We start from the raw sequence: 10398 nt of genomic DNA on the forward strand, positions 1-10398 counted from the left end.
CATGATTAGAGCTTAATGGATCAAAACAACAGATGACAACATAATGGATCCCAACATAACATGATTAGAGCTTAATGGATCAAAACAACAGATGACAACATAATGGATCCCAACATAACATGATTAGAGCTTAATGGATCAAAACAACAGATGACAACATAATGGATCCCAACATAACATGATTAGAGCTTAATGGATCAAAACAACTGGTGACAAAATAATGGATCCCAACATAACATGATTAGAGCTTAATGGATCAAAACAACAGGTGACAAAATAATGGATCCCAACATAACATGATTAGAGCTTAATGGATCAAAACAACAGGTGACAAAATAATGGATCCCAACATAACATGATTAGAGCTTAATGGATCAAAACAACACAAAATAATGGATCCCAACATAACATGATTAGAGCTTAATGGATCAAAACAACTGGTGACAACATAATGGATCCCAACAAAGGATGACAACATAATGAATGAAAACATGGCTGTGCTTCTTCTAAACACAAGAGACAAATTTCACAACAAAGGACACAATACTACAGGTGTTTAATTTTAGTTTAATAATAATAATAATCATAATAATTTTTTTTAAATGTTGCGTCATAGTAGGTATGAATATAAACTTAAGTGTTTAATATCAACGATTGTTAAAGTATTTTAGAATGAAATAATAATGAAAAAAAAAAATCCAAGAAAAAAACTTATTTACAAAAACAAAAAAAAAACTGTGTGGAGATATAAAATCTTTATGAAAATGTATAAAATCAAATTTATAAACAGTATAGGGCATAGATTGACATTATTTCTTATGCATTCATATGTTGATATTGAATCAACAACAAAGAGAAAGATATTCTGAATTCCTTTTAACAAATCTGTGTATCTTTAGATCTCAAGAATTTATTTCAACTTCATATGATTTTTAAATGTTTGATTTAAAAGTGGTGGAACATTATGTGTGGTGCCCCAACAGTAGAACATACTAAGGGATAGGGAAGGCATTGAAATAAGAAATAATATTAGATCTAATTATGCTTTAGTAAACAATTTTTATTAGAATAAAATTTCCTTGAAAAATAATATTTGTTTATGCATAAAGTATACAAACGAAAAAAATTATTTGATATTTTTGTGACATAATATCTAAGACTTTTAATTTTCATAGATGAATACTATAACAACACTAAAGAAAGAAAACAATGGTTTGATATGTAGATTGTATATACCGGTATTAATAAAGCTTTGAAAATATTTTAATACCATAAAGCTAGAAAGAAATTGGTTAATATACATATCACAATTAAAAATATGTTTAGTGATGATGGCCCCATCTGCACTGGGGGAAAAAAATGAGTGACGGAGTTGAAAGTTTTGGTTAAGTCTTTAGATGAAAATGAAGGTATCATCACTATAATTAAAACCTACTAGCTCCTACCATTGTATGATATTTTGTTTATGATATAGATTTAATGCGTTAGAATGTGTAATTTGCGTTGGGACGCTAGAAGCATTTTTTTAAATACTTTCCTATTAGAAGAGCTAATACTGTCTTATTCAGAAAGAGAACAAGAGCATGGTGACTATTTGTTTGGTAAAAACTAGTGTATAATTTTTTCAGTTTTCTATCTGATAATTTTTTTAAAAATAGGTGTCCATGCCCCAGTGTATAAGCCCCTACCCTGGAAAAGGAGTATTTTTCAATCTTTTTTCAATTTTACAGATATTAAAAGTATATATTTTGAAACTAGACTGTTAATTTATTTAGCATTAGATCTAATCTAAATTTTTTTTTTTGACAATTATTTCTTTGCGTAGGGTTTAAAAAGAGCTAATGGATAAATGTGGGCATGGTGGCTGAGTGGTAAAGTGCTTAGTTTCTAAACTGAGGGTTTTTGGGTTTAAATCTCGATGAAGACAGTGATTTTGAATTTCGGGATTTTTAGGATGCACCTGAGTCCACCCAAGTCCAATGGGTACTGGTTCCTGACATTGGGGAAAGTAAAAGCCGGTTGTGCTGGCCACATGATACCCCCCATTAACTGTTGGCCTTAGAAACAGATGACCTTCACATCATCTGCTCTGTAGATCACAAAATCTGAAAGGGGTACTATCATTAACAACTAGCATGTAATGGTTCAAATAAATTTCTGTAAAACCATCAGCTACTGAAAAGAAATGTATTTTTGAGATAAAGTGAGAGTTTTTAAAGAATTCTGTAATTTGAGGCTTTAGAAAGTACGGGAAAAGTTCTGAGGAAAACAGTCTATTCTAATGGACAAGCCTAAGAAAGTCAGAAAACATGGCATCACAGGGAAGTCTGAAAAATAACTGGGTTTTTTTTTAATTCAAGACATTGTCTTAACTGACAATAAAATACAATCATTTTTCTTAATAAATGTAATCAATATTCTACTTATTTTTTTTTTATGTAGAAAGGTCTAAATAATAAGACTAGTACATAGCTCCAAGCAATTCAGTTGTTATTGGCTAAACAAAAAAGAAAAATTTCTCAAAAATAATTTGAATTATGTACTTCAAATGCAGCTACAGCTTTTCACATTTTTCTTTTACATTAAAAAAAGAATATATATATATATTTATATACCATGGTACATTTAGCTGCAGTGTCATAAGGTTTCAATAGCCCATAAATGAGTAAAAAAAAAAATGGTTTGGAATTATCGTATTGGAATTGTATAAGTATTTTAAAAAACAACTGCGAAAATGTAATTGAAGCACTTGAAATTAAAATATTTTTTACAAATCTAAACATTATTTAAGTGTAGTACTTGTCTAGATTTTGTTCTCAATACGAACATTGTTGTTCTTATTCTTTACAGTGTATATAGTTTATATCACTTGTATGATTGTAAAGAAAGCACCCAAGATAAAAAAAAATGTACAAAAGATTTTAAATAAATATTAATACCGGTAATTATCAAGAATATTGCATTGTCAATTTTATCAAATATCATTATAAATAAATTAGAAAAAAAGTTAATTTTAGTTGTGTCCGCTGATATGAAAGGTTTACAGTGAATCAGGGTTGGCTAGAGCAAAAGTGTGAGATTACTTCCTCTTTCTTCTAGATATTTCACCAAAATAATAAAAAAATATTAAATCCCATAATCTCCATCACCACCAATAAAAAATTTCAAGGAGAAAAAAAAATGCAAATAATACAAATAAGAACCCCAATAACATCCAATACAAAAGAAGAAGCCTAAAAAATACAGATAGTTATAGATAATTAAGTTGTCATTTTTAAATTATTTTAGAAAACATCATTCGAGTATATCAGTTGTCCATTATTTTCAAATATTTATTGCTTTACTTATTTATTTTTTCAAAATTTTAAAATATGTATCAGCTACTGGGGGAAGTTATCTAAGCATTCCCTTTTCAGGTTTTAGAAATTAATTTCTCTCTTTTCTTAATTAATATCTTTTGATTCCTACATAACTTTATAATCTTTGAACATTCTTATCTCTGTTTTTATCTTTAAAACTTCTGGCAAGGGCATACACAAAGGCCAAGGCCAATCCTGTCGCTAAGGAAGCTGCTGCACCAGTCAAAAAGTTGTCTACCTATAAACAAAACAAAATTAATAGTGTATAATAGCTTTGAGCTATGTATCACCATCTTTGGATTTGGCATACAACTAAAATTGTTTAAAAAAAAAAAAAACAACCAACTACTGACAGATCTTATGCTATTAGATCTAAGCTTTTCCAGCATTTTCAATAAGGAACATAATGTTATAAACCTGGTGGTGGCACAGATGGGGGTAGTGGTGTAAGTGTAGTCAGCCGACGCAAATCGCCCCAGGCAAGCGCTAGACGAGCGGTCAACCGTGACGAGTTACGACGATCGGCCGTGACGAGTGTCAACAAGAGGGTTCGGGAAGAATCGCCGTCGTGAACAGAGCTCAGTAGCGTCACGAGAATTGTAGTCATCTGACCACCTAGAAACGCCGAGCGGCGTTCTGTCCGGTTCGAGAAGGCCAGTAGGGACCCTATATAAGAGCGGAGCTGACGCAGTCAAGACGGTTCAGAAAGCGGGTTCACGACAGGAGTTCAGAACACGGTCGACTACAGCACAGTTCAACGGTGTGGTTCTGTACGGAGCATTACGACGGTTCAGTGCGGAGTACTGTCAAGTACAGTTGAGACGAACGGCGTCTTGATCTTGGTCTGTGATCGAGTCCGACACAACGAGCCCAAGTGTGTGAAGTCAGTCCCGAACTGTTGAACCCAGTGCAAGCCCGGAACAGGACGGAGAGGCCAGTGCAAGACTTGATACGGCGGAACGGTGTTATCGGAGAGATATTTGTTATCGAAGAGCTATTTGTACTGTTCTACGTGCTGCCAAAAATAACAGTATTGGCTGTTATTTATTGACATTAAACCTTTACGTTATTTTGGAGCCCTGAGTTGTCAAGTTCTTTAAGTTGGTGGTGTAAGGTGCAGTTTGCAGAGAGCCTGGATAGTGAGATTCATAACAATAATTTCATTTTTCCCAACTTTACTAAGATGGCTTTACAAAATAATGTACCATTAGGGCATGACTAGGCTGGGGCTTTTTTTTGGCTTGGTTAGCATTTGATCAAGACACTGTTGTGCTTCAACATTAGTGAAGTCCACAACAGCTTGAGTAGTAAACACCAAGAATACTCTTGACATCTTTAGTAAGAAGGTTTTATTCACTCTGTCAAATGTCATTTGGTAGCACCAAATCTAAATCTTTCTCTCTTGTTTACAAACAATCCTATATTGTCACAACTCTATTGGTTCTAGATTTCGGTCTTAGCTCAAGATATCCCATGCTATTGTTATTGTGCCCTTATAGTATTTTTATACCCATTGTGTTGGGACAATCTAAAAATTGCTTCCAGCTTGCTTAAGTCTTATTCTTACCATCTATATTAAATATACAGTAAGCCATAATCCAGGATGATTAACAATTTGAAAATCAAATCCTAATACCAGACAACTACCCAGTCAGAAGCAGAACTAATATTTTTGTTCAAAAAGTTCAGTTCAACTAAAGTTGTTTCTTTTTCTTCTTTATTCTTTTACCATTAAGTTTCATATTTTATTGTGTTTTATTTCAATCAGTAGTCAACAGTGACTCAGTGAAAAAAAGCTGCAAAAACTGTATTTAAAAAAACGCAGAAAAACTTTAAATCTAATAATACCTGATCACTTTTACTCAATCCATAACGGCAAAAATTCGCAAAATGTTCACAGTTGGAACAAATCAGATTGTAACCTTCCTGGCCAATTTTCTCGAGGGCATTTTTGACAATGATATCTGGCTGTAAGGCACTGGACAAAGGAAACAAAGGAATGCAAATAATTAGTCAGAGTAAATATGTAATAGAAAATTAAATTAAACACAGTGTACTAGACAGGAAAGAAATGGGAAGCCATTAAAAAACTAGCAAGAGGCAGTGGAGTGGCGTGTTTTTACTGAGGCCCTATGCAGGGGTGTTCATTTGGGGGCCCGGGGGGCTTGACCTCTTTTTGGGACCCCTGCATTTTGTGTAATATTTAGTGTAAAAAACAATCATTTAGGGAGGCCCCCTCAAGTGGGGGCCTGGAGGAATTTTCAAATTCTCCCCCCTCCTCCCCCACCCTAGCTATGTCACTGGCCCTATGTTCCACACATACAAATACAGGATAATTGTAGATGGGCCAATAGGCAAGTCAAATTAAAGCTAATAAAGAAGGAGGCAGCATTTGCCGAAATTATTCCAGTTAATAACAAACTACACAAGAGGTACCTCCACTTCTTGTCCCTGTCGTTGTTTATAAATGCCTTGTCCTCTCCCACAACATCCCAGAAATCATCGACTACAACTCGAGCCTTGTTAAACGTTTTGCCTGAAATAGTGAACACATGTTTGGCTTGGATATTGCCATTGATGCCGTCATTGTCTTCTCCTGCCAGATGAACTATTTTCCTATCACCTGTGGAGACAGAATATATGGACAGAATGTAGTGTTGGTTACTAGGGGCTTTCTTTTAAGGTTTTTATTTTTTTCTTATTTGCTGATTTTTTTACAATAAAGATATCTCTGCAGTAAAAAAATACTGGACTAAGCAAACTATCTGGCGCTCTAAGGCATTATCTCTGCACAACAAGATACGAATCTATAATACAAACGTTAAGTCTGTCCTCCTATACGGTTCAGAAACTTGGAGAGTCACTAAAACAAATATGGAAAAGCTCCAGACTTTTGTTAACAGATGCCTACGCTGGATATTAGGAATTAGGTGGCCAGAAAAGATAACTACTATCGATTTGTGGGAGAGAACTAGACAAAAGCCCATAGCTCAAGACATCACAAAACGAAAATGGAGCTGGATAGGACACACCCTGCGAAAACCAGCTACCAATGTTGCAAGGCAGGCACTTGACTGGAACCCACAAGGAAAGAGGAAAGTGGGCAGACCCAAGCAAACCTGGAAGAGGTCAGTCATCAGTGAATCTGAGGGTACTGGAATGACATGGGAGCAGATGAAGAAAGCTGCTCAAAACCGAGTTCGGTGGAGAGGTGTGGTTGCGCCCTATGCTCCCCTGGGAGTGCACAGGATTAAGTCAAGTAAGTCAAGCAAAATAAATTTATTCTAGAAATGTTCTGATTGAAGATCCACATGAAAAGTCTTATACAAAGAGCAACAAAAACCACACACACAACCTAATCATATCTGAATGCACTTTTTCAACAAGATGTCTCAGAAAAGAGAAAAATCTTAGAAGACAACCAACACCTTTTCCTTCATACTTTATGTGAAGAGAGAGACTTCTGTTCATTAAGGCAAGAAATAAATGGTACAAATAATCCTTTGTTCCTTATTCTGTATCATTACTACTCATTTACAAGGGAACATGAACAAGATTAAAATATCTGTGTTTAGTGACTCAATGATTTTCTGTGTGTTGTGTCTGTTCACTTTTGTAGAATGTGGATGTTTTTAATTAAAAAAGAGAGTCCTTGTAATCACAACAAATTTCCAATTTGGATCAATTAAGCAAGTCTTAGGCTTACAATAAGTATTGAATATCTTTAGAATTTAAAAAGAACATCAGGATTTGAACAAAGTAATAAAACGTTATTCAAGACTTTTGTCACTTTCAGCATGTGAATGCAGGGCATATTAAATTAGTAGAGATTTGAGCGAACATTATTTTTGGTGTCATTGGTCAATTTCAAACAATAACAATTAGACAAGAAAAATGGCTTCTTCTCAGCATGCACACTTATTTATCATATAAATTAAATAACTTCTTTCAAAGAAGATGATAATTAGGCCCAAGGCGTACCTATTTACATAACACAACAATAATTTTAATACAATAAAATGTAAAGTTTACTTGTCCAAGTTCAGTAATTACAAACAGAAAATAAAAGAACAAGTTAAAAACTACTTTTATATTTTTTTTTATAAATAAATTATGCACACTTAGGAAGATATATAACTTTAAACATCATTTGCTGTAAATTCTACTCATATAATAAAATAGATGAAAATATTACAAGCATTTACAAGCTAAGTACTATACACTTTATTTTAACCCATAATCAGTTGATGTTTATAGGGTGTTTATCTTATTCCATGTGCTAAGACAAATTGTAACAAATGCTCCTTCTACCCTAGTGCCATTAGAGCAAGAAATGGATTGCCTGAATAAGCCAAGAAAACCAATGACTTAACATCCACGATTACATTGACACATGGACGTAATTAGCTGGAAGGAAAGTTTGTAATTTGTAAGATCGAGAAGATAGGATGTAAGTCATTACATGGAATTGCTCGAATGTTTGTCGGAAGTGGCTTCACAAAGAATTTCAAGTTTTTCCAAAGGCTTCAAGATTTAAAAGTCTCTATACCAACTAGCCGTTTGAGCTTAACATCATCTGCTATAAAGATCTCAAAGTCTGAAAGGGGAACTTTACTTTACTTTACCAACCAGCTATATTTGGGTATCTGATATCTATTAGGCTGACTCAGGCTGAGCTCAGATGACTCGATGATTGTGTTGGTTACAGAAGCATACTATGAACACCCAACCAACAGAACATATCAAAAGGAAAATGTTACTAATAGTCTAAAAAATTTAATTATAGCTTTTATATAGCGCTACTTTCATGCTTATAGGATGCTCAGAGCGCTATGGTCCAACCTCATTTGTGGATCCAGTGGGGGAGTTGGTATCTGGGAGAGAGTTTTCCGTGCTGCCTTTAAGCGCTCAGTAAACACAACTCTGCTCGAGCTGGGTGTCGAACCTCGAGCCCCCTTCACAGGTAGCCAGGCCAAGTTCAAGCGTATGTAGTCTCTCAACCACACTTCCCACAAGACTATAAACTTAGAGATGTGACCAGATGAATGAATCTAGAAAATAACTTATTCAACAATGCATGGCACTTTAAGTCACTTATGATCTTATCATTAATATAACTTTAAAAAAAAAAATCATGGCTAACCTATATAAACACCCCAATGAGAGTAAACTCCTCTTTTGAACTGTACTCTGTCTCCTGGTGTGAGCTGCTCTAATATTTTTAGATTATGTTCATAGTTTCGCCTTTGCCTTTGTTCTGAACAACCAGCGTGACTAGCCATTTCTCATCTAGATCTAATTGTAGACTCGAGTTGTAGAACGTCTAGATATATCTAAAGAAATAAGACAATTATAAAAAAAGTATATTCATAAGCAATATTGCTTAAACTTAATTTGTCTTATTATATGATAACTTTAATTATTATCACTTGATATTTTTATTATTATTATTATTGGATCTTATCTTATCTTATATAATAGATAAGATACTTCAATAAAGAAGATGATTACGTCCTATGCGTCATGCATTCAGTTATGCATATTAACCGATGACTTAAATTCTGCCAAGTCACTGGTTTTCCTGGCTAGCTCAAGCAACCCATTCCATGCTCTAATAGCACTAGGGAAGAAGAAGTATTTGTACAAATGTGTCCTAGCATATGGGACAAGGAATGTGCCTTTATCTTTGTGTCTTTCAGAGTATTTTATTAGATTTTGTTTTTGTATTTGAAGATTATGGTTCAGTGTTTTATGTATAATTACTACTTTACTTTTAAGTCTTCTGTCCTGAAGGCTTTCTAAATTTAGTGATTTTACTAAAGGTGTTACTTTAGTCAAGTGCGAATATTCGTTTGTTATGAATCTCATTGCTTTATTTTGTGTCTGTTCCAGTTTTGTTTTCTTGAGTTGGGGGGTCCCAAACAGAGGATGCATATTCCATTATTGGCCTAACCAAGGTTAAATAACATTTTAGTTTTATGTTCTTATTTGATTTATAGAAATTTCTTTTAATAAACCCTAATGCTTTGTTTGATTTTTTGATAGTTTCATCAATATGGGGATTCCATGACAGTTTTTCATTTATTATAACACCTAGGTATTTGCGTTTTTAGTTTGTGTTACTGGTTTACCATGAATAAGATAAGTGAAATTAATTTGTTTTAGCTTTTTGTTACTCATAATAACTGACATTTTTCTGGGTGAAAAGCATGCTCCAATTTGATTCCCACTTCTGTAATTTATCTAATTCTCTTTGTAAAATTTCTGTATCCTGTGTTGTTTTTATTGTTCTATATATTATGCAATCATCTGCCAATAATCTGACTTTTGTTCCTGAACTAATGCAATTTGGTAAATCGTTTATATTTATGTAAATTAAAATAGTAGTGGACCTAAGACTGTTCCTTGAGTCTGAATTTGTGATAGTCATAATCATAATTTTTGTTCACCTCCCTACATAATAGTCTATAATGACTCTATATTCATAATAATTATGATAATTAAATATTGGTCTATTAATTAATAAATTAAGTCTATACTAAACTAATACTCTATACTCTATAGTAACTCTATATATAGTCTATAGAGTTTAGTAAGTCTACTATTACTAGTGACTAGTCACACTAGTCTATTCTTAGTTTCTAGTTCTACTCTTAGTTACTCTAGATAATCTTAGACAATCTAGAAATAAATCTAGATCTAGTCAGTCTAGATTATTTTTAGTAATTATAGACTCTAGATTTAGTAGATTGACTAGTTGTGTAGTAGATTTAAGATTATATTAATTTTAACATAATTTTTTCTAAATATAAAAACGATCCATTATTGTTACTTGTTTTTTGTATGATTCAAATGACAGACATAGAGTAGATATCTAATTAGATTTAGATCTAGATAGATCTAAATTATTGAGAGTATTCTGAGTATTGTTGTAGATCTAGATCTAGTAGTCTACTTTTAGATTTTACTTAGCAGTGTTTGTATACAATTTCACAGGAAATACGTCACTAAAATGAAAACAAATAGATTTTAGATCACA

At 33.2% G+C, this 10398-nt stretch overlaps 1 protein-coding gene across 1 annotated transcript; it reads right to left on the reverse strand.

Annotated features, from left to right (window-relative positions):
- Positions 1 to 541: 541 nt before the first annotated feature.
- LOC106068629 (phospholipase A and acyltransferase 3-like) lies at positions 542 to 10344 on the reverse strand. Its single transcript, XM_056040338.1, has 5 exons — positions 10192 to 10344; positions 8503 to 8692; positions 5796 to 5982; positions 5208 to 5337; positions 542 to 3597 (listed from the first exon to the last, which is right to left on the reverse strand). Exons 2-5 carry the CDS (start codon positions 8639 to 8641, stop codon positions 3475 to 3477), a joined length of 579 nt encoding a protein of 192 aa, XP_055896313.1. The 5' UTR covers positions 8642 to 8692; positions 10192 to 10344; the 3' UTR covers positions 542 to 3474.
- Between the last annotated feature and the right edge of the window lie 54 nt (positions 10345 to 10398).

The sequence above is a fragment of the Biomphalaria glabrata genome, chromosome 9 (genome assembly GCF_947242115.1).
Source record: "Biomphalaria glabrata chromosome 9, xgBioGlab47.1, whole genome shotgun sequence".
Lineage (NCBI taxonomy): Eukaryota > Metazoa > Mollusca > Gastropoda > Planorbidae > Biomphalaria > Biomphalaria glabrata.

Bases quoted from the DNA above. Each gene is read 5' to 3' on its own strand.
- LOC106068629 (XM_056040338.1), bottom strand. From the start codon at position 8,641: ATGGCTAGTCACGCTGGTTGTTCAGAACAAAGGCAAAGGCGAAACTAT. The intron at 5,983-8,502 runs GTTAGCCATGAT...CTGTCTCCACAG, and splicing joins TCATTGGGGTGTTTATATAG to GTGATAGGAAAATAGTTCAT. The intron at 3,598-5,207 runs GTATTATTAGAT...TTTTGTTTATAG, and splicing joins GATTGAGTAAAAGTGATCAG to GTAGACAACTTTTTGACTGG.